The following is a 23,532-nucleotide window of genomic DNA, read 5'->3' on the forward strand; positions in this document are numbered from 1 at the left end:
AATGAGGTAGTGGAGCAAAGTGGAGAGCTCAATCAAGAATTGAGATACTCCATTAAATGTTTCCAAATATATATATTTTTAAAGTTTCTTACTTTTGCCTATAACTTTTTAGTAGGGAGCAATATGATGAGCAACAAGTTAATATCTCGAAGTTTCTTCCTATTCTCGGTAGTTTATACAGAGCTTTGCTGGAAAACATTACTTCATCACTAAAATATTCTCCATGCATTCCTTAATACTTTCTACAACCCACTGATTAGAACTGTGTGTCCAAGAACAATAAATCTTAGTTATGCAGCTAACCCTGCTGGCCTGGATAGGTACACAGGTGAAGTCTCTTCAGATAAGAGATTTAAGGACTGGTCACTGAGGGTTCTCTGCAAAAAAAGAAGTTACTGAGATGCCAAAATACTCTGGGTAATAGAATTTAAAGAGAGAATTATGGTGGTATGTAATTATTACATACTGTAATAATGTACATTATTTGGTAATAATGAAACAATATTCAAGCAATAGGGATTTTAATGTAATCTTAATTTTATTTTCAATTTTTTAGTGTGTATGTCAAACCTTAAGGAAAGAATACCGAGGTTATTAGGCAGGTTGAGATGCTAATGGGACCTGCAGCCAGTTTCCGTAGTTCTCTAGGCACAGCACTGCCAAACTCATTAAGTGATGCAATGATGTGCTAGAGGAGCAATGCAATGTTCCTTCTTAATGGTTCAATTATAAATGTACCTGTTAATACATTTCATGTGCTGTGGCCATTTATTAAGGGCTTGCTGTCCTTGTTGTGCTGTCCCCTCTTGTCTCCCAAGCTTTGGGAGATGGGGTCAGACCCACTTCTCGGGGTAGCGGCTTCACGTTGCCCACTGCTGGGCAGGAGATGAAGGTTCAGCCTACCTCAGCTGCCAAATCAAGTTCCTATTCAAAAAATAAAATGCAAATAGTCAGATCTCAATATTAGAGAAGAGGTATGTTTCTCTTAATTCCTTTTTTTCCTACTAAATAGATGAATATACCTCATTTTGACTATGTAGAATTTTTTCATGTGTGTTGTGAAGATTTACTATGAAAACTCAACTCTCATTATAATCCTGCATTGATGGATTCTGCTGTATGTGTGCTGCATTTCCCTGGACTGATTTAGCTCTGAAATATTCATTGCTAATCAAGCTACTGAGGAACTGCTATTAAAAAAAAATAAATTAAATTTCACCTCTAAATAATCTTCCTTCCTTATTGCACCGAGAATTGTTTTTATTTAAGGAGAGAAGTTGAAGTTGTATTGGGTTAGTAACTGAGATTCAGAATGCTTTTTCTAGTTTAATCTTCCTAGCATTAGACAAAATCAGTATTTTTTTCTTGCATGCTTTCATAGGAAACAACTACTAAAAGAAAATTTTAATTGCGCTTTGTATGGTGAAGCTTAGTTTAAAAACATGCTAGTGATTGACATGTACTAAACAATAATGAAGGGACTTTACAGATTTTGGGACCAGATCCTATTTATTAGTTGTGTATAAATTAAAATGAATCTCTGCTTGCTATTCAACTGTGAAGTGATGGGGCCTGTGAAACTGTGAACTTGCAGAGACCTGGGTAAAAATAGGCAATCCTATTTCAACAGAACCAACAGCCAAACAGTATATTGAGCTTGCTGGATGTTTTACTTTGGTGTTATCTGTTCTGACACCTTCCTGGACTTGGATGCAGACATTTGTGTCCAGTCGCAGTTGCATTGTGATCTTTTTCTTTCCACTGATGCATTTGAACACATTTCTAAAAGTTGCAACTCCGGGATTGGTATTTGTAGCCCCAAAAGGACAGTAGTAGGATTTCAGGTACATCTTTCTCAGTCATATTTTTAGTGTCTATTTAATTTTGGCTTCCAAGGGACAATAAACAACTTTCCCTGTGTGCTGTGCTTTCATGGCTGCAATAGCATTTAAATCTTTTTGTATCTAGAAGTTACTGATAAGTCCTTGTGTGGTTTTGGACTGCTTATTTCAGCTCCTTTACAAAAGTGTTTCAAATGTTCTTTTTAATTCAGTCTTGTTCATCTTAGTAAAAGGTGTATTTTTTTCCCCTGTCATTTTTAAGGAAGTTTAAAACTTGTTTTTTCCTCCTCTCCTGCTATCCTGATCGCAATCTAATATATGGTTGGTTCTGCTACTCTGCAGGTAGGATCTCCCCATGGCAGGAAGGGGCGTTTTGCTGTTATTTTCTATCATTCAGGGCACTGTGGATTATTTTCCAAAACTGGATCACAGATGAACCCCTTTCTTTAGTTTATTCTTAGGACTGGAGTCGAAATTTGAATTTTAAATCCCTTCCAATGTGTTAGTGCAGGCTGTCACTTCCACGATTCTCAGCAGATACAGAAAGAAGTGAAGTGACTGGAGCCCTGCAGATTTAATTGCGAACACAAGTAAAGCTGCAGGAGAAATCTGCCAGCTAAGGACAAACAGTGTGCTTCTGTTAACATCTTCCATTTCTTGATTTGAGTAAAAGATCACCCACTGTGTATTGGGAATTCGTGAACCACTTCTTGTTATGAGAAGAGCTAGTAGGTAGCACACCTGAAAATGTCAGTGAGTATGATAACATAGGATTTAATTTATACAAAATATATAAAGTGCTGTGCTTTGGTTTGAAGTTACTACTCAAGCAGCATGTAAAGATTTAACACAATCATTATTACCTACGTTTCCTACTATATTTAGCGTTTATAGAAGACTAAAGGATGTAGGGAATGGCCTGAATATGCTTCATTGACAGTGATTATTAAGAGTGCTGAATGAGGTCTAGGTGATGGATGTTTTTTTTCTTGAAGTGCAGTGATGCTGCTGATCTTGACCCAAATGAAAGACCCTCCAAAGCAGAATCTTAGACTGCAGAATATTGTTTTATAGAAGAAGCAAGTGTAGGTACATAAAACGTTGAATTTCAGCAGCAAACAAATTTGTGCTGCTGGAACACTACTGTCTTATTTCATTGATGTCAGAATATATGTTGCATAGCACATTAGTTTTAGTACAGATGAAGCTGCCAACATGCAAGTCCTGGATTATTATTAATACATGATGTAAGTGATCTACATATTAACTACCCTTCAAGCAATACTTAAAAGCAATCTACATATATAAGGAAAAAAAAAACCACTTTTTTATACATTTATATATTGAGTATAAATCAAAGCAAGGCAAAGAGATTTATTCTTTTTCATTTGTCTTTAGCCACTTTAGGGCTATAAGGTGGCTTTACCTTTTTGTATTTTTTCTTTTTTTTTAAATTTTTTTTTTCAAGACACTTGGAATTTGATTCTGAGAAGACTTTTTTAACCTCAGTGATTGCATATATTCAATTAAAATGACATCAGATAACTAGAAATGCTGCTCTGCTCAATTATGTGGATTATAGATTTTCTCAAAGGTCTTCTGATTCCAGGCTGGAAAAACTTTAAAGTTTCTCTATAGAACGTACCTGTCCCTAATGATAGAGATTTAATGGAATTTGATAAATCTTTTAATTTATCTCTGGGAGTTTGCTGTGCTGCAGACTTCTGGACAGGGGCTACATATTCATGGCATTGTGCTGTGCTTGTTGGCAGCAACGTCAACAGAATCCACAAATAATAATTGTAACTAAAATCTAGTCACGAAATCACATCTGATCCAATCTTTTGCCAGCACTAAATTCTTTCTTGCAGCATATTTCCTGATAATTATATTGTGGGATATCACGTTGGCTTATCCTGTATGTTAATTAATTGCTTTGGCTTGCTTATTAATTCTAACAAAACTTTGGAAAGCTGTTTTCTAGTCTGCTGCAGACACCACCCCCATACTGTGCAAAGGTTAGCTGGTGAAATTTAGAGTGGATGGTAGCAGTAGCAGAGCTCCAATTATTTTGATAGACACACAATCAGAATTGTGATTTGTATAAATAAAATACGTAATGGGAAGAAGGAGGAAGTGATCCATGGAGTTCTATCTGTAGAAAATCCATCATTTAGTTTCAAACCCAACTTGCTTTCTTTTTAATATTCTCAGAAATCTTTTCCATGTATTATTGGTTTTGAAAATGACACTGTTGCCTTTAATTTCAATTCAAAGGCTGGAAGATTAAGTCAATTAATCAAAACCAGAATTTTTCCAAAAATTAACTTGTTTAGACTAAAAGATGTGAATTCAGTGTTGTCTGAATTCTGCTTTAGATTTGTGCTTTAAAGAGTAGAACAATTTAATCCTATGTCTAAAGAAAGGCATGGAATTGAAATACTGTTTTGGTTTTACTTGTAAGGATTAATTAGCTTTTTTCAGACTTCATAAGACAGTTTGCTTTATAGTCCATATCGTGGCAGTAATTTAATGGAGACAGGGAAATAATCATTCTAAGTAGCATTGTTATGTGTCTGGTGGTTTACGCAGCCTTATTTATCTTCCCTACAATAAGATGACTGTGCAGCACTTGTCACCTAACCTTTGAACAGAGATCAGCAGCTATATGGTATGACGTGAGGCAGGAAGAGCTACCTGGGCTGATATGTAGATATAGGAAATAAGGCTGCATTCTGTTGCAATGCACAGTTTCACATATTCATAACATATTTTTTTATTTATAGGTGTTCCCGGCTATGGCAGGGAGGTTGGAACTAGCTGATCTTTGAGGTCCCTTCCAACCAAACCATTCTGATTATTGCTTTGATGGTTTTATGTGCCCTGTATCAGAAGCTGAAGGAGAGGCAGACCTAAAAGAGCATCTAGTCAGTGTGTTTGCTGTAGTAGAGTTGGTTTCCCAGTGTGAAGATACTCATTTTTTGCCCAGTAATGCTATAGACTTGTACAACTCACTCCCGATGAATTATTGCACAGCCTAATAACTGTTCATGCCTGGGAAGATTTACTTCTTCCTAATATAATTAAGTTCCAAAATGTTGTTGCAATTTGTAACTCAACCATTTGAGTTATGTATTGTACAACATTTTCATATGCACTCAGACTTTTCGTGTTCAAATGTAAATTGAATTCTCCCTTTGTTCCCACTTTTCATAAACTTAACTTGATGACCCCTTTGGATTTTGGTTCTACACTATTATTTTTTTTTTGGTAGATATTTCACTCACATATTCCTTGATCAAAGCAATTTCAAAAAGAGTCAAAACCCAAGGCTGGATTTTTTTTCGGAGTTCCATCCAATTCATTCTTCTGGTTGGTAGCAAATGTGTTTTCCTCTTGGCTTTAAACACTTAACATTGCATCACAACTGAAAAAGTGAACCCACTGCATCTACTTCTTTGTGATTGAGTAATGAGACCTTGAAGATAAGTGTTCTGCAAGAAACATTTCCCACGTTGTATTTAATATGTGATGCCAAATATGGTTTCATAACACTTTTCAGTTAAAATGTGCATGCCAGGTGATGCTTTTGCACTTAGTAATGTGTTGAGGGTAGCTTGAGAAAATAATTAGGAAATGCTGTGAGAAGCTATTTTATGGAAGGACTGCACCACAGCTTTTATTTTGCTTTTTTGTGTCCTTTCAGTACTTAAAGGGGTCTTATAAAAAGGATGGAGAGGTTCTCTTTACTTAGGCAGATAATGATAGGACAAGTCTTAAACTAAAGAGGGTAGTTTTAGACTAGATATTAGGAGGAAATTCTTCACTCTCAGGGTGGTGAGGCCCTGTCCCAGGCTGCCCAGAGGAGCTGTGGCTGCCCCATCCCTGGCAGTGCCCAAGGCCAGGCTGGATGGGGCTTTGGGCAGCCTGGGCTGGTGGGAGGTGTCCCTGCCCATGGCAGGGGGTGGAACTGGGAGGGTCTTTGAGGTCTCTTCCAATCCTAACCATTCTGGGATTTTATGAGGATTTGCATTTTTTAATACACATGTGATAGTGAATTCAGCAATATAGGAATATGGAAATTAATTGACAAAATTTGATGTATTTTTTATTTCTTTTCATTCTAAGAATGACTTGCAAACATGAATATTTTGCAACACTTTCAGGTTGAAGGAGCCCAAGGCTCTTCACAGGGCACGGGCTAATTCTGGGCTAAGCAAGGCTACAGCAGGTAGGGAGGGGGATTAAGAAGGTGGTGGGTTTAGAACTAGGAGTTAAGAGATGAAAATTTTTCATGACATTTTCAGCAAATAAATTTGAATGTAACTGCAAACAAGCTTAGGAGAAGAATAAATCTAGTGAGTGAATTACTATGAGGAAGTCTTTCCTTTTGTTTCTGTTGAACAAATATATCAGTGCTATTTAAAGAAGGCCGATATAAGCGGCAGCAGTTGGTGGGTGACTGTAAGCCTGTGAAGTCTGAGACTGTTTTCAGCGTATTTCAGCTACTCATTTCAGCTACTCAGTAACATACAGCTTAATGGTCAAACCACAGATCTGCACATGTAGCTTTTTGATGTGTCAGATCTCTATGTAATTCAGATTAATATTTCTTTTTAACAGCTATCTTGAAAAAATGCGTGAAAAACTGTATTAGCCATCGTGGCAGAGATGTAAAATCCATCTATCATTTGGAAGCTAATTAAAACAAAACAAAGCCTGAGCATTCTCAATCAAATCCTTACTTGCCCACATGAAATCCTGGTTATTTGGACTCTAGGCTGCTTTTCCTTCACATGAAATTCTCCCAGGAAAGCAGTAGGAGGCCAGATTGCAGGCCAGGAGGAGCACTTCCAGCAGGTGCTGCCAGTGAGGACCCCGTGTATGGGCCCTGATCCCGGTGAGACCCCACAGTCTGTTCCCTATACATGAGATGTCTTTGAAGGGCCTTCTGGTAAGAAACCAGCACACCTCCGTGTGGGCTGTCCTCTCTGTCAGAGCCGGGATTTAATCTCACCTTTGTGCCTGGGGTGAAGGCACGGACCAGCCTGAACAATTCTTGGTTCCCATCTGATTACGTTGCATTTACCCAAGTTAGATCTTCCTTGACTCTGATCCATGTGGTGCTAAGGCTGTGTTTCTGCCAAATGACACCTTATGTACATGGGTTCAGTTAAAAGCCGCCCCATGCCTTCTCTTTCGGATTTCAGGTACTGTATGGTGCTGAGCTAATTACATTAATCAGCCCTGCTTTTCTTCTCCATATCCCCTGTATGAATATTACTGGAGCTATTAAAGGGAAGCAGTCCTCTCAGGCCAGGATGTGGCTAATTTAATACTGTTTGCCACTCACCTTAGTACTTGGTGAAGAGCTCAGATAGAGAAATGCAGGTTTAAAAAGGCTGTGGAAGGAGGGAGAAGATTCAATGTTAAATAACTGAAGGTTTAAAAAATGAGATGGAGGGGGAAGATTGGAACACTTCCAGTCTACTAAAATTAGGTTAATAGATGGGACTTTTGTGTCCGAAGTGACACAAACAAATCTTTTTTTAGAGAAAAAATGATGCTTCTGCATAGAAAATAAATACAGTAAAAGGAGATGTATTTATTTCAAACTTCTTTAGCAGGTCGAGAGAGTTTGTTTGCTCATTATGCCTTTCCTTAAGTCCTTACATGACAGATTTGAATATTATGTATGTGAGTACGTGGGCGTCATCAGTGCAGCCTTGTTAATTGAGCACGGGATCTCCAGGAACTCCCTCCTGCGTTCCAGGCCCGTGAGTTACGGAGCAGCCCCGGGCAAGGTGCTCCTCCGCTCCCTGCTGTCGTCCTCCTGCTCAGCTGAAAGCAGCATCTTGGGGAATGAAAATCAGGGCCTGCGTAATGTGCTCCCATGGCATTTCGATGCCTGAAGTGTGTGGGTGCTTGGTATTAGCGCACAAGCAATGTGATGATAAATTTGCTGCTGGGTTAATACAGCCAGGCAGTAGGGGATCTGCTTGCCGGGACAAAGCACATCCAGCTATGCCTTCTGTTTGTCCCTCTGGGGTTATTTTAAAGCTAGCAGAGAGCATTTCCATAATAAATTATTGTGAATTGTCCATTTCTTTGTGAGAAAATGAGATTGGACTAATTTCCCATGTGATTACTTTCCATGCCAGATTAGAAAATGGGCAGCTGAGCTGTCCAGTGGTCCCAGTTCAGCAGAGCAGGAGCTGGGTCCTGTGTGGGTATGCAGGGACCTGGAGCCATCAGCTCGGTGCCTGACATGCTGGTGACAGCACTGGGGAAGAAAAAGAGTCTCTTGTGCGGGCAGCCAGCTGCTTGTGTGACCTTGCATGGCCATGAAGAATGCAGTGCCTGTGCTCCTCTTGCTGCCTCAGTGAGCCTGACTCTTCTGGTAGCGTAGCTCAGTTGGAAGGGACCTTCGAAGATTGTCTAGTCCAGCGGCTCGCGCATGCAGCCACGGGGATCACTCAAATTTGGCGTGAGGAGAGGAGAAGAGGTCATTAAAGAACTGAAAATTCAAAGTAAAGTTGAAAGGCGTAGCAATCTGTGTAATTAAAAACAAAAAACTAAAGCAGATTAGCAGATACATTTTTTTTTCTTCCCACTTGCTCATTATATTAATGTTTTTTCAACTTCTGTTCAGATTTCTAGGTGATATTTGGCATACACAGAGCCTACTTTCAGTTTGTTAGTTTAATTATGTGGGGATGTACACAATGATGCACATCACATCTTCAGGTGGTACTGGATGTAGGCTTTTTCTAGCATATTAGACACTGAGACTTCCATCAGATTATACTGGGTTTTGGTGTTACTCTTCAAGAAAACTCTCAGATACTTGGGAAGTGCTTCAAAATGAACTGATTATGCTTTTTGCTGGTCAAAAGATAAGCTCTGCTGGTTTTTAAATTAGTTCCTAATGTATGTACTGGAAACTTAGACTTGTTTGGACTCCAAAATTTGTTTTTTTGTAGGCTCCAAAATGTTGATTTGAACAAGATTTTTCATTAGGTAAAGTAACTCAGATATATTTCATTATTCAACTAAAACTTCTGAATTTGAAACTGCATCTCTTAAGTCTTTAAATGAAATAAAATATAAATATAACTTAAGTGTTTTGCGTTGGACTATTCTTATATTGGCTTCATCAACATAGGAGGGAAGGCAGATTTCAATTTCCATCTCAACTTCTGTAGTTTTTCCCATTAAGGATATTTTTCACCCTTGCACAAATTTAATACTGGTCTAAACTGGTGGGTTTTAGTGTCCTTGCCACAGACAGCTGTGATGATGTGAGTAGTTATTCTTTCAAAATATTAAGACTTAGTAAGGACTCTTCTTTTTACTCTTCTATTTTTTCTTGTTCTTATTGGGAAGGATTTATTGTCCCTTTTCAAGGTGGGTTTTGTTGGGTATGTTATTTATCTGATCTGTAGAGCAGAAAAGGGGAGCCTTGCTGCTTAGATGAGCTGCTATGTTTTCAGGAGCTGCAGACGATGCATACAAAGGAAGGAAGTCTCATTTGGCATCAAAGCGGTTTAGTTACTTTTGATATGAAAAACATAGGTTTCTTTGATAAGAAAAATATAAGTTAGAGCCCTCAGAATGAAACTAAAATAATATAAAGCCAGAAAATATCCGATAAAAGGCTGCTTTTCAAGTTTTTTCTTCATAACCCGTCTTTTTAGTTAGGTTAAGAAGTGAAATAAATTTATTTTAAAATATTAATTAGATACCTACTAATAAAACTTTTTGTCACCTTCTCCCTGTTCATCAGAGTGAAAATTTTAAACTTAAAAAAAAAAAAAAGTTAACTCTCCTAAGTCAAGCAAAGTCTCTGTGCCTTTCACAGGGTGCAATAGAAAAGAAGGGAAAACTTTTTAGGGGTATTTTAATTATTTTAATTATATGGTCAAGTAAATGAAGCTGTTTAGGTTAAAAATGCATGGAATGGGGTTCGGATTCTCAGGTTTGGGAATAGCTGGATTTCTAAAAAATAAAGCTGCACACAAAATATGCAATGGTTTGAAAAATTTTCATTAAAGCAACTTTTAATTTAAAATTGCTGTGTATGTTTAAAGAAAATTCTGGTTTCAGGTGAGTAGTACAGCCCAGGGTACTTTAACAGAAAAATTATCATGATTATGATGATTATTATTATTAATTATTATTCTGGTAAAGTCCTCTTCTCTTGAAGTTCTACAGTCTGTTCTGATTTAGAAGTTTCAATATTAATTTTATTTTTTTTACTTAAAACGTGAATCTTGCTGTGTTTAAAAACTAAATTCCAAGGGTACCATGTCATACCTGTCTGAAGCTGAGACTTCTCGTTTACTCATTCATTACTACATATTGCTATTATAGAAGATCACTTGTAATGTGACCTAGAGAAAATGATTTTTTTTTGTAGATTAATATGAATTTTTTCTTTGTTTTCAGTCCAGAAGAGCTTCCTGTCCATGATGCAGCAATAGAGAAGGTAAGTTCAGTGTCCTCCAGTTTTTTAACTAGGAAGCAAACTCTTACAGATTCCGGATTTTTTAAAAATATAAATTGTTGTGAAATTAGGAGATGAAACATTTTAGTGATTTGCATTCCTGGAGAAACATGATGGAAGTCCCAGAAGGACTATGTCCCTTGAGGCCTTGTTAACTAGCCTCCAGATCCCTTGGGGGCCCACACGATAATGTCATTACTAGTCGCAGTGAGACATAGATTTTCCTCACCCATCATGTGATCGAGCTATTTATGTTATTTATTTATGTAAACAGAGCTGTTTAACAAATTCTGCCCAGCCCTGCCCTAATGGGGACCCAGCTGGCAGGCACTTGTCCGGGGTGAGCAGCATCATGGCGGTGCCACAGCTGCCGTCAGCTGCACTGCCCGGGGGATTTGGCCAAGTGAGGTGGCACCTCTGGTGCTGAGGCATCTGCTGCCTTCCCCTGGCATGTGCAGCGTGCTTTTCTATAGAAACAGTGATGGGTGACCTGGATGTCAGTCACTGCAGCGTGATTACAGCCTTGTAATGCTGAGTTGACAAGCCAGGGGTGTTGTAGATGTGTAAGACCTGTCAACAGGCAGTGCAGGCCGCAGTCCAAAAGGCCTCCCACTGAGGGAGGATGCTGGAGGACAAGTCTGGGAGCTGACCTTTCGATTTTATTGAGCTTTTATTAAAATCACTGGGAACAGAGTATCTGCTTGTCTGGGCCTAGATGTGTGCCTTTCAATACTGTGGGCATTTTCTGTCAGTCCCCTTCTTATCTCTAGGACTTGATCAGATTCGTGCTGATCTGTATCGTAAGAAAACTCATTGTGAAACGCTGAAAGCTGTAAGTTTAATTTAACTCAAAACTGTAAGTTTAGTCCTCTCTCTTGGCTGCACAAATCATTAGAGTGTTTGGAAGAGGGGTGGAGTGACTTGTCTTAAGGAAGCTCAGCTCTGAGGACTTGGAGCAACATTTCCATATGTGAAGTACTTTGAGCTTCTGTGGAGAAGTCAACAGGGGATCAGTACAGGGCTAGCAAGAAGCATTTCTCAGAAGTGAACTTCAGAGTCCCTTATGTTTTGCATCAGTTCAAGTGTATTTCTGCATACACAGCCTGAAATAAGTTGCATTTTCCTGCCATGTTCCATTACATTTAATAACACAGTAAGACTATATATAATTTCATTTCCATCAGGACACAGCAGGGTGGTGAGCCTATGAGCATAAACATTAGACAGCTTGCAATTATTGTGGTACATGTGTTTTGAAGCTCTGTTTCGCTGTGACTATGTTGTTAGCCTTAAATTATTGGGTGAAAACAGTGTCTCAGTTCTTTGTCCCATATTTTATTCATGCTGTCTCAGACAAAATGTCAGCATAGAAACTGTATTTATTGAATCAATGTTAAGTTGCAAACCTAGTTTCTTTTTATAATTGTGCAGTAATGCTCCTGTGTTAGACTCCTGGTTGTACTCCTGATGATATCCTGACCTCTGCTGGTTTGAGGCTTATCTGCCTTCTATCAGTGGTGGTTGAGGCTTTGCTATTTTCAAATACCATTCACAGGACAATGAATGTGTCATGTTGATAGAGGCTAACACTGGAAGCTTTCTGTGCAAAATCTGTTAAAGTTTTTTGCTTTTTTTTTGCTTTAACTCTGAATTAAAAACAAAACAAAACAAAAACAACACAAAAAACACGAGTTCCTAACTCATGCTTTGATTTAACTTGCAGCTTAGCTAAAGGGTTGTGCATATCCTTGTGACTTTTAAATCTCCATTCTTCATATACATCCTAATGTCAAGCTGAAGCTGAGGTTGTGCACACATTTGTGCTCATGTTTTTGCCTGTTATACTTTTAGAATAGGCGTTATTGCTGTGAATGCAATGTACCTTTGATGCTTTGTTTACCTCGCTGGGCATTTGATGACTTAAATGTGCCAAGCCATTGTCCTGCTTTATGAACTAATCTTCATGTGAATCACACAGCACATCTGAGCTAAAGCTAGGGGAGGAAAGATGAACCAGAAGAGAAAGGCGGACAGGGAACTGACCTCAGGAAATCTGGAGTCTGTGTCAGACTGTTTATGAAGTGCTATGAAATGCTTTGTAAGGCATTTTCAGTGGTGTGGGTTTTTTGTCTTTGATTTACTTGATTGTACATCAGAGAGCAGGTCCAGTGAGTTCTGGTTTTGTTGAGGCTCCTGCTGCAGCCTTGCTGTAAGGCTCAGCTCTAGCACGCTTGCCATTGAGGAAGGAAGAGCGCTGCACAAAAGATGCAGCCAAAAGTGCTTGCCAGCAGAACTTCACGCTTCGTGTTCTCATTAGTGTATTATTTACTGACACGAGAGTGAGAGACCTTTTCTTTTTCAGTCAGGGATTCTGTTATTCCCTATGGCAAGAATGCTTCAAAGTGGATAACGTACTCAGAAGGGAGATAAATGGATTTTTTTTTTTGGTGACAACTACATGGAACTTGCCTAAAAGAGCAGCAGCAGCAGCCCTCTATTCTGCAATGAGCTGCTTCAGATCTATCCGTGTATTTGGTGGCGCACCTGCTAGACATGAAAGTGAACATAATTCAGCCTTTAAAAAAAAAAAGCTAAAAGTTCTCAACAACCAAACACAGAAAAAATAATTGTTATTTTGAGTACGGCAGCATTGCTTGAGTACTGGGATAAATTGACACAGAAGGCATAAAAGCTTGAACAAACATACAATTGAAGTGAGCTTCTGGCTCAAAAGACCAAAAATCTTCAAAGTAGATCAAACATGCAAACAAAAAGACTGTAGGAGCAGGTAGATTTTTATTTTTCTTACCAATTATCTAAACAACCTGTTGAGGGCAGAGACCTTTTCTAACTTGACAGCAGTGTTATTCGAGCAGTGGAAACTATGCCTGGGGACCATCTACTTCTGATATGCTAAAAATGCTGATTTCTCACAGAGGTTCAGAGTGTGGAAGAGAATCAGAAGCAATAACATAAAACCTATCAGATTTGGGAAGCAGTACTTTTTGTATGGTTTCCTTCTAACCTAACTCTTCAGAAAGGGCTTTAAATATTATTTGAAAAAATAAGAAGTACTTGAGACTTTCCTAAATACAGCATGGAGCCTGAACAAGAATGTGAGCAGTTGATTGCAACGTGAAGAGCTAGATAAGTAAGACTGAGATGGTAGAAGGAATTATTTCCACATAACTTATACTTCTGTTGGACAGGTGGAAATAAAAATAACTATTCAAATAACAATGACAAAACACAAAACCAAAACCCCTTTATTTCCAAGATGTTTTACGGACTGAATCAGGGTTGGGATGGATCTAGGCAGGCACTGATTTGCAATTTGTTAGTTGAAGGCTTTGTGCTCCTGGATTAAACATTCCTTTCCCATTTTATTGTGTTGGTAGACAAGAAAAAATACATAAAATCTGATGGGGAGTAAAAGCTAGAAATACATTTAAAATTCAGTTGAGACAATAAGTAATAGTTTTCATTTATATTATCCCCCACACTTCAGATATAAAGTATTAATAAGTTTCCAGTGTCCTGCAGAAATTACTCTGAATATTCTTACATCAATTTATCGCTGACCATATGAATCAGAACATCCTTCCTGTCTTACCAAGAATTGAAGTGGAGGAGCTGAGCTTTACCAAACCCCTGAATATTCAGGTTTGACAAGAAAGCAGTAACCACAGACAAGTTTTCTGCTTCAGCTTTTTCACTGTTCCTGGAAAATCCTCAGCTCCAAAGCATTATGCAGCAGTTGAAATAGTTTCATAAAAAACAACCTCACTTCCCCCACAGACATCACAGTTAATAGTTAGCTTTCTAGTGTAATTAGGGAGATGTAGCCTTCTTTACAGTGTGTAAAACTGGGCTGTAAAAATACTACCTCTTCTTATCATCCAGACTCACTTAGTATGGATTTTTGACTGTGAAAAGCCAAAGTGCCAGGAAACTCTAGGAACTAAAACAGCTAATTGTGTCTTGATTAAAGAAGGCTCTGATTTCAGAGCCAGCTAACTTAAAATGCTTGCAGCAGAAATTGCAGCCTGAAACATTACTGAGTATAGGAGCAAGGTTTTTTTTTTTTTTTTTTTATTTGTCAAAAAGGTGTAGAGAAGAAACTTCTACAAATCTTGAACTTAAAACATCCCCAAAAACAGGCAGCCAAAGACCAGCAGAAACCTTTGTTGTCAGCACTATGTAAAATAGTACTTTGTAAGAGGAATTTAATTTAACTGATGTTATTCTTTGTTGCTGTTCTTAGATGTGAGGAGACCAGAAGTTGATGATATTATAATATTTTTTTCTCAATATTTTAAAAAATACATTAAATAAATAATTTTTAATGTACTCATTTTGAAAAGATTTTTAAAAATATTCTGATTTCATTTCAGCAAAAGCACCTTGAAATCGAAAGAACTACAAAATGGCTTAAGATGCTGAAAAGCTGGGAGAAATACAAGAATAGTGAAAAGGTAAAGTTACGCCTGCTTTTTCTTTAGTTATCGCTTCCAAATGAATATGTAACCTTAAATTAGGATGTCTTATTTTCTGATTATAAAAATACACATTTTTTTTCCAAATGCAAGGAATTTTGAAGGACAATATCGTGTCTGCTCATCATTCCCAGTAATAGTGTGTTGTACTGCATTGTGCTTGTGCTGTGGGTTCAGAACTAGGGTCACGTAGTGTCCTGCATTCATAGGACTGCAGAATAATTTGTGGAGCAGATGAAACCTTGCCTTGTCTTGTCTTGCAGTTAGTTGGTGTGTATCAGAAGTAGTATTTGATTACACCTTGAGAATGGGAAGGAAGGGAAAAAAAATGAAGATCAGTGTAAGCTTGAAAAGAGAGAATACATTTGAACGGGAATAGCTGAACTCTGCAGGAATCATACAACCCCCTTTCAAAGGTTATGAATTTTAACGTGAGGATGGTTTTTTTAATTAATTTGTATGCTGGATATTGTAGTAATTAATATTTAAAGATATGCCACCAGTACCTCAAAAGAATCTTACTAAGATCTGAGAGGTTTTTTATTATTAATCTTATTTTCTTCTGTGGTTTCCTTTTTATTTATTTATTTTTTTTGCAACTTAGGTTTACTGAACAGCCTAGGGTGTCTTCTGTTCATTGAAAACTGCCTTAAATAACTCTCCAAGGAAACTGATTAGTCATAATGTGGGGTATTTTGTGGGGCACTTGATGTTTACCTTTTCATGCTTGCCAGCAGAGATATCTTAGGATATCCCAAGATATCCTTTGCTAAAAGGAGAGTTTCACTGCGTAAGCTTCAAAGCAAAAAGTATAGGAAGCCATCCTGTGCCTTATCATCCCTTACAGGAGGAAAAAGTCTGTTTTTCTGTAAATCATCTGCAACACAGCATTCATAATAAGAGAAGTGATTTTTTTTTTGATAGCATGAATGGGATCTGCTTTTCAATAGAACACTTTCTATCTTGATGGGCTTTTATTTTGAGACCAGTATGAAAGAACTGTTCAGGGATAAATCCCTGACTATGCTGGCAGCTCCTTACCTATACCCAGCATTTCTGGATTAGAAGAGAACAGTGACAACAACAGAACATAAAAGGAGTGAAACGACTTTCCATGTGAAATTATGGGTGAATTTTTAAAGTAATTGAATTATCCATTCATGCTCTTAAAACTGCTTTTGGGGTTTTTAGTTCCAGAATTACTTTGAACCTACTGGATTACAAATAATGGTCAGGGAGTAAAGACAGAAGTTGGGTTATGTTGGGTATGCCATTAAGTGCTAAGTGCTTTTAGTCACTTTGAAAAGTAAGTCAAGGCTATCATATGAATAGTTTATTTGCTGTAAATATACTCTTGATCATCTTAAAACTGTTCAATAGTGAAAGCATGGAAGAATTCTGGCTGGGGAAGATCTTCCTGGAGAGGCTGGGCTCCCAGCACTGTGCTCTGAGGAGGTTTTCAGAACAAATCCTGCTCTGGCTGTCTGGTGGTTAATGCACAGGATACGAGCTTCCCGGAACCAAATTCCTCTTCTCCTCAATAGGGCTCAAAACTTGCATTTCCTATTGGAGCTCTGACACTTCTGGTGATGTTGTGCTTTGCAGGGGACTCCTGCTGCTCTTTTGCTGACAGCTGTGGCACATCCCAGCCACTGCCTGGATGAGTGGCCTGCAGACTTAGCTTGCTCCCTTAGTGGAACAAAAGGGTAGCAAATTGTTCTGTGCAACGTGGAGGAGCTTTGGATGGAGAGATGGAGGCAAGAATGCTTGTTACCATGAAAAGCAGAGAAATTAGATACTCCAACTGAAGCAGAGGAAGAACTTTTCTCATGATGTTCCCCACGGATGCATGCATGCTGCCTTCGATTCTGAGACTAGAAGCTCTGGTACTTTGCTATTCTTAAAAGTACCAAAAGCAGTTATTGATGTTTTTCAGGATATTATTAAAAAGTTAGAGGATTTTTTTTTTTTTTTAATTTATATTTATTTATGAAAAAGTAATCTTTCTTTTTCCCAAGTTTTTCCTACAATGCTACTTCCTATTCCTGGAAGAAAAAGCTAGAGGTTATAGCACTCCTGGTTTGTTTCTTTATTGGGGTGATTTGAAGATCATTTATGTTCACACAAATCAAGGGGATAGTCAAAAAACCCTGTATAACAGCTACTTAGTTTGCAGAGAGTATGTCAGATGTGACCTTTCAGGTAACACAATAGCTGTGCGTTGTCCAAGCAGCAGCAGCCTTCGTTTTCAGCTGCCCATGATGTCCGTCCATTGTACACCAGTTTACCAGAATAATCCTCTGTTCACCAAGCATGCAGAAGGTATAGCAGGTCAGCTGAGCAGAAGAGGCTTCAGTTCATGTAACAAATTATAGACTGAACTATAAATAGAGGCAGGAATAATTCAGTATGTTCCTAAAAGGGGTGAACCTTGCTGGAGGCTAGGAAAAAAAATCAGTGATTGCTGAGTTCTGATGGAGCACATGAGACTTCAAAAACAAGGATGTTATTGTTAGTCTTTCTTGCATCTGATGTGGTAAGTGAACCAGAATATAGAAAATAAAGAATCTACCCCCTCCTCCTCCTTAACACGCAGTGGAAAATTGGACATTATTTGTTGCTGCCCTTTATGGAAAGCCAGGTGATGTTCTGAGGATTGTACAAAATTAGCAACTAACGACAGTTTCCATCTGAAAACGGACTGGAAGAAGGCACCAGTTTCCCAACCCCACTTTTTGAAGAGTGGAAACAGGTTGCAAGAACAATTCCTGCCTCTTGTTTTCTGCCTTCGCTTGAAGGATGAGGTGGTTAACACTAGAGGAACAAGTTACTAAAGAAAAAGAACAGCCTGTGTCTTACAGGATTCACTTCACTTTGTGCTCCTGTGGTGTCTGTGCGGTCAGCCTGCGCCTGAAATCAGTGTTGTTTTGAAACAGCACTGAAGGGAGCATTGCTGCAACAAAAAAAATCAGCAGAAACAATAATTGTAGGGTTAGAGATTATAACTGTAGTGCTGGTGTGGTTTTGGAAAATGGCATACTTGAGAGAGGGAGGAGAGAAAGTACTGGTGTCACAGGTAGGTGTTACAAAGTATGGGACTTCAGAGAGCCCTTCTGTAATGACCCTTCACAACATACAGCTAAAATAGCTTTGGCTTGGAGAAATCTGTTTGTACTTTACATATACCATAAATGAATCCGTAAATTTGATTACAGTATCCCAAGCTGACATATTCCTAATTGCAAAATGCAGTTTTCTTTTAGTTTGCTTTTGCAGAGATGCCCTGGGGCTGCTTCCTTAATTTTTCCCTTCATAACTCTGCAAGGAGAATTATGAGAAAACGTTTGCACACTGATGTGTGTGTGCACGAGATGCTTCAGTTTACATCTTCCCCTGACATTTATTGCAGACGAATATTAAATATGCAGAGGTGGGGGCTCTGGGGGTTCCATCCTGCTTTCCCATTAGGAATTCTATGCCTAGGAGGAGGGCAGCAACGTGTGACCACGAGCAACTGGAGAAGACTGAACGAGGAAAATGCCAGTCTCTCCCCTATTTGAATAACGATTTATAGGTAATGAAAGCCAACATAATGGAAATGAACCCGAGTACAACTCCGTGCAGGCTCTTTGATTCGTGCGTGATTATTTAGGCATCTTTTCAGTGCAGTCATCTCGATTCTTACTGACACCAGTCTCTGAAAGGTGGCACTGTCCTCATGTCTTTGTTCTGACAAATAGCAATCACACACAGCTTGCTGCTCCCCCACAGTCACTTCTCATGCACGGAGTGTCACAGAGCAGCAAAGTTTGTGTCTCTGTGTCATGTTTCTCTAGCTTATGCTTTTATTTCCTATTTGTATTCTGCTGCTTAATAGTCCAGGGCACGATCAGCTACCTCAGATATTGAATCTTTCCTGTCTTAGTATGATCATAACTTTCAGGAAAGATTAAATAAAACCGTTATATTCCCATCTGAGTATTGCCACCAAAGTATTGCTGTCTTTCACTGTCTACCTTCATCTAGCTGTGACTGAAGTTGCCTAAATTGAGAGGGAAAGGAAAAAGAGAAACAATCAGGGTAGCTGGCAATTTCCAGCTGTTCTGGCATTCACACAGAATATAATAATCAAGTCTCCACTTAGTCTGGAGTCTGAACACCGAGCCGTAATGAAGAACCCTCTTCGCACTCCTCAGATTTTTTTTTTGAATGAGATTTAGCAACTCTTGTCTTTGCACTTCTTCCTTTTATGCAATCGACAGAAGCTGAAGAACCTCTAAAGGCAGCAGCCTTTATAAATACACATTCTTTTCATTATAAATATACTTTCTTGTGGGACTTCAGATTTTAATTCTCGTGCCTCTCATCACTGATTCTCTTTGAGGTGGCAGAGTCCCTCTGCGTCACGTGCAGCTCTTCCTGACATACCTGAGAGCTTGCTTTTTGAAAGCTGGCCTTGTATCTGGCAGCAGCTAGACTGCCAGTCTCTGCTCTTAGACCTGTGCTGTGTGATAGTGGCCTCGTTTCTTGGCCAGGAGTCGGGTGGATGGATGAACTTGGAAGATTGGGGCAGGGGAAGAAAGGGCAGGCTGTAAGTTTCCTTTTTTTATTTTTTATTTTCATAGAGTTCACTTTGAATAGTGGGTGTTTTGGACTTCGTTATTTGAGAAGATGGCTGAGATTTATTTGGGATATTCCACATCTAATGGACTTTTTTTTCTCTTTTGTAAGCTTTTCAAAATTCGTTCTATCTAGGCTCATTTCACTGTGGGAAAATGCAATGTGCAGGAGGTCCTATCTCTTTTGGCCCAAGAATCTCCTTTTGAATTCGCAGGTGATAGGTTCCCTCCATGTGTGCGTGTGTCCTGTCTGCTACAAAATCAACACCATTAGTAATAATTGCAAGAGTTTATAACAACTCTGTCATGCTGAGCATGGCACAGAATTTGACCCTATATTTTTAAGTTGTGTTTACATGATTCTATCTCCTGAGGATGTCTTTTTTTTCCCCATAAGGCCCTATGCTGATGGGAACATCCCAGATGCCATAACACCATTCTGTGGATGATGCCCATTTTCGTACCACAGTTATCTGAATTATAAGCTCATCTGCTTGAATCTTCCTTAGAGCTACTATCTTAAGAAAGCCTAACTTTTAATGAGTTCGTTGAAGATTGACTGATTACTTTCTCTTCTGCCTCTGTGGAGATTAAGGAAAGTAACTTGCTGAGTTTTCTACTTATTTTAATGGTTACTTTAGGGAGAGCTGAAGAATTGATTAGGGGTCTGCAAGAATACAAATCCAACCCAGCAGTTTTCAACGTAAGTTAAACTTATATGTGGAAATAAGAGACAGCAGAGGGCAGTAGTATGGTACGTATGGGAAAGAAGTTCAATTGGCTAATAATCAGGTTGCTCCTTTGTATATTCTTTAACTGTTTGGTGACTGAATGGTTACCAGAAATGAATTTTGCTCTGAAGCACGTGTTTCCCCCAGCCCTGAGATGCAGCACATGGTCGTTTGCCATTCCGTGGAAAGAAGCATTAACAATTTTCTACATTATTGTTTGTGCAATGGAGCCTAAGCCATGAAAGAGCCTCTTCTTGAGTTACATTTCTCTGGTCCATCCGGCAGACAGCGAAAGTTCCTGATCTGGTGTTCTGCTGAACCTGTAGCCAGGATCTTGTAACGTTTTGGGCTGACTGAGAGCTTGCTGCTTTGTCTAACTAAAAGAACAGGCTAACAGCAGAGTCGACTGGATACAGATCTGAAATGGTTTGTAAAAAGCTCTGAATGTTAGTTAGGTTTATTCTACCAGGTAGTGCACTGTTTCTGATCCCAGCAACTGAAAATACTTCCTCGCTTTCTGACTGTTCACAGAATTACAGTGGGACATTGGACCTGCCAGTGTCTGTGTGCTTTCCAATCCTTTTAAAGTTACATTTTCTAACTCATTTTTCAAACTTTTCTTTTAAAAGTACTTCCAGTGGTCTCTATCTCGGTTTTTACTTGCTACTTCAAGAACTCGAGTGTTTGGTTGTTCCAGTCTGAGAAATCCAGAGGATGGGAAAACAAAAAAGTCAGCTGAAAAACCGACTGTGCTCCTTCAGCTTTGTGTCCTAAGGAAAAAAAAAAAAAAAGAAAATCCACAGTTTGGGTGGTTTGAATTTGTTTTAATGCAATTTCAGTAAGAAACTAGTATCACCACGGCATCTTTTTGGCCTCTAATGCCCACCTTAGCCTTCTCCAAAAATATTCATTTAGAACAAGAATCATCTGGAGAATTTCTTCTTTTCAGCCTATTCTGTTCACCAGCAAGCTCTCAGTTGTTGGAGGCATTTGGTAATGAGTTACACAATGATAATGGACTGGGGACAATGCTTGTTATCAAGATACACTGTTGTTGTACTGTGGGTCTGAGGAGCACAGCTAGATGTCGTTGGGGACTTGTAACGCTGCTGCGTCCTTTCAAGTTAGCAGATAAGGTTGGCAAATTTGGCTCGTTCTGGTTTCCAACAGACAGGCTAATCTCTCTGCAGAATGACACCACTGCAATTGGTGTTGCTGAGCTTTCAAAAGACTGAATTATCCTCTCACAGGCAGTTATCCTTGTGTCTGGGTTGACGAACACTGAAATTCCCAATGAAGTCTGGATATACATCTGTAGGAGCGTGCTTTGTAGCCCTGTGGCTTATTCTTTTTCCTTGCAGGAAACTGCTGCTTAAACAATTTTAATAGCAATAAAGCATCAAAGCCTCCTCAAAAAGCTCATACCTCACAACATTTTCTGTGTGGATGGCCTCCAGGATTGCTGTAGCATCTTTTGCGATAAAAAAGGGATGGAGAAAACAGTTGTAACCCTTCTAGGTTGTGTTTCCCTTGGAGAACCATCAAAAGACCTGTGGAAGAGGGAGGCATTCTAAAATCCAGATAGGGATCCTTTCTGGCCTTAAAAACACTGTCAAAGATCTGATATATCTCAAACTATGTGAGGTTTATACACATGCTGCAGTGTGTGGGTCATTAATCTTTCTGAACTGGAGACATGAAATATGAGAGAGAAAAAAAGACCTGTTCTTCGGGGGGGAGGGGGTCTTTTAAAGTATTTCTTAGGCTATAAACGTAACTCTTCTAATTGTTTAAAGGACATGATGGCTTTGTCATTTGAAATTTAAATTCTAACTTGCAGGTTAAGTAAAAGAATGGTTCATTTGGGGAGGGGTCCTGCGTATTTTGTCCTTTTAAAGAATCTGGTTGTCACTGTGCCGCTACAAAAATAATGGCAAAAGCAGAGAGCGGAACTTCAGAAAGGTTCTTTCCCTTTGTAAGAGTTGTCTGTTTTTTTGATAAAGATGCTAACTTTTATTTTTTTAGAGTTCCTAATGCCCCATCGGTCCGAGGCTTTGCTTGCCTCGGGTCTCTCCTGGCTGCACGAAGCCAAGACTTAAGAGAGCTAGCCTGTCTTTCTCTGTTTAGAGGATCTTCGTGCTCCTAAGTGCTGCAGCAAAAAGAACTGTAATTGGAAGAGAAGCAGGGAAGACAGTTGTCAGTGCTGCTGATTTTTCAAATAAGCCCAGTGAGAACCAAACCACTGAATCAGAGTAGAGGAGCCGTGACATGTCAGAGGCAAGACTGACACGAGATAGATAGTTTATATAACTACTCCACTTCGCCAGGTACTGAGTCGTCCCCTTCTGACCCTCAGGAAGGGGAAATTTTAATTTTATATTTCAGTGCCAAAAGTTGTGCTCTGAGCAATGTTGTTAGGTCACCCTGTAGTCTTTTCTGTAGTCTTAGAAACTATAGCTGGTATGTACATTTATTTCTTTATTTATTTTTGTGCAAATATGTTTTAATAATGCATTCAGGAAAAAACTCATTATCTTAGAAATATGGTCTGAACTCTTTAGCTTGCACTTGCCGTATTTCCAGCAAGCTCATGTTCGTGGCATGCATGCATACATTTCAGCGCGCTGTTATGGTTCTGCAAGAATTTGAAAATCAGTAATGTGTTCTTTTTGTTTTTTTTTTTTTTTTAACTGTTAATTTTTGGAGCTTTGTGATGCTGCTGATTGCCTTTCACCGTTCCCATTTATAGCTGATAATTACAATGAGTTATTTGTGGCTTGTCCTGAAACCCTTGTGTTGAGAAAAAAGAAAAAAGGAAAGTGTAAATTACCAAATTTGCAGTTGTCTTCCCAATATTTTTAGAGTAAGCTCAGCACAGCAGAGGTGATACAGTTTTGGTAGACCTGTCTACGTGCTGGTCTGACTTGTCAGCATCACCTGTGTGGATGATGCCTTGGCATCCATTTTGTTCCCTGTTCCTCTGCCGATCCCATCAGCAGAGGTCCCAGATGGTGTCTCTAGTCTCATCCTCAGCAGGTTGTCCCTTTGCCAGGAGAACTGCCATAATTTGCTTTTTTCTCGTTACCGTGTTGTGTGTCACTGTTCCTTTTGTTCGGAACTTTGTAGATTGTGCTGCATTCATGTTTTCTTTTTCTTTTTACAGTTCCACAGGAGAATTTATAAAGGGATCCCGTTGCAGTTCAGAGGACAAGTTTGGTCTTTGCTACTTGATGTCCCTAAAATGAAAAAAGAAATGAAAGACTTCTACAATGTGAGTTAGAAACATTTCCACTTGCTATTATCATTAATTTAAGAATATCAGGTACTATATTTACAGGT

The 23,532-nt window shown here is 38.9% G+C and overlaps 1 protein-coding gene across 11 annotated transcripts in view; it reads left to right on the top strand.

Annotated features, from left to right (window-relative positions):
* The window catches only part of USP6NL (USP6 N-terminal like), a 156,495-nt gene that overhangs the window by 102,341 nt on the left and 30,622 nt on the right, over window positions 1-23,532 (top strand). For all 11 annotated transcript variants that reach the window (XM_082771968.1, XM_082771969.1, XM_082771970.1 and 8 more), the window contains 3 exons: window positions 10,290-10,329; window positions 14,742-14,822; window positions 23,357-23,464. In XM_082771968.1, the coding sequence (XP_082628094.1) occupies window positions 10,290-10,329; window positions 14,742-14,822; window positions 23,357-23,464 (229 nt within the window). The remainder of the gene's footprint in view (window positions 1-10,289; window positions 10,330-14,741; window positions 14,823-23,356; window positions 23,465-23,532) is intronic.

This window comes from Aythya marila (genome assembly GCF_965140915.1).
Source record: "Aythya marila genome assembly, chromosome: 1".
NCBI lineage: Eukaryota > Metazoa > Chordata > Aves > Anseriformes > Anatidae > Aythya > Aythya marila.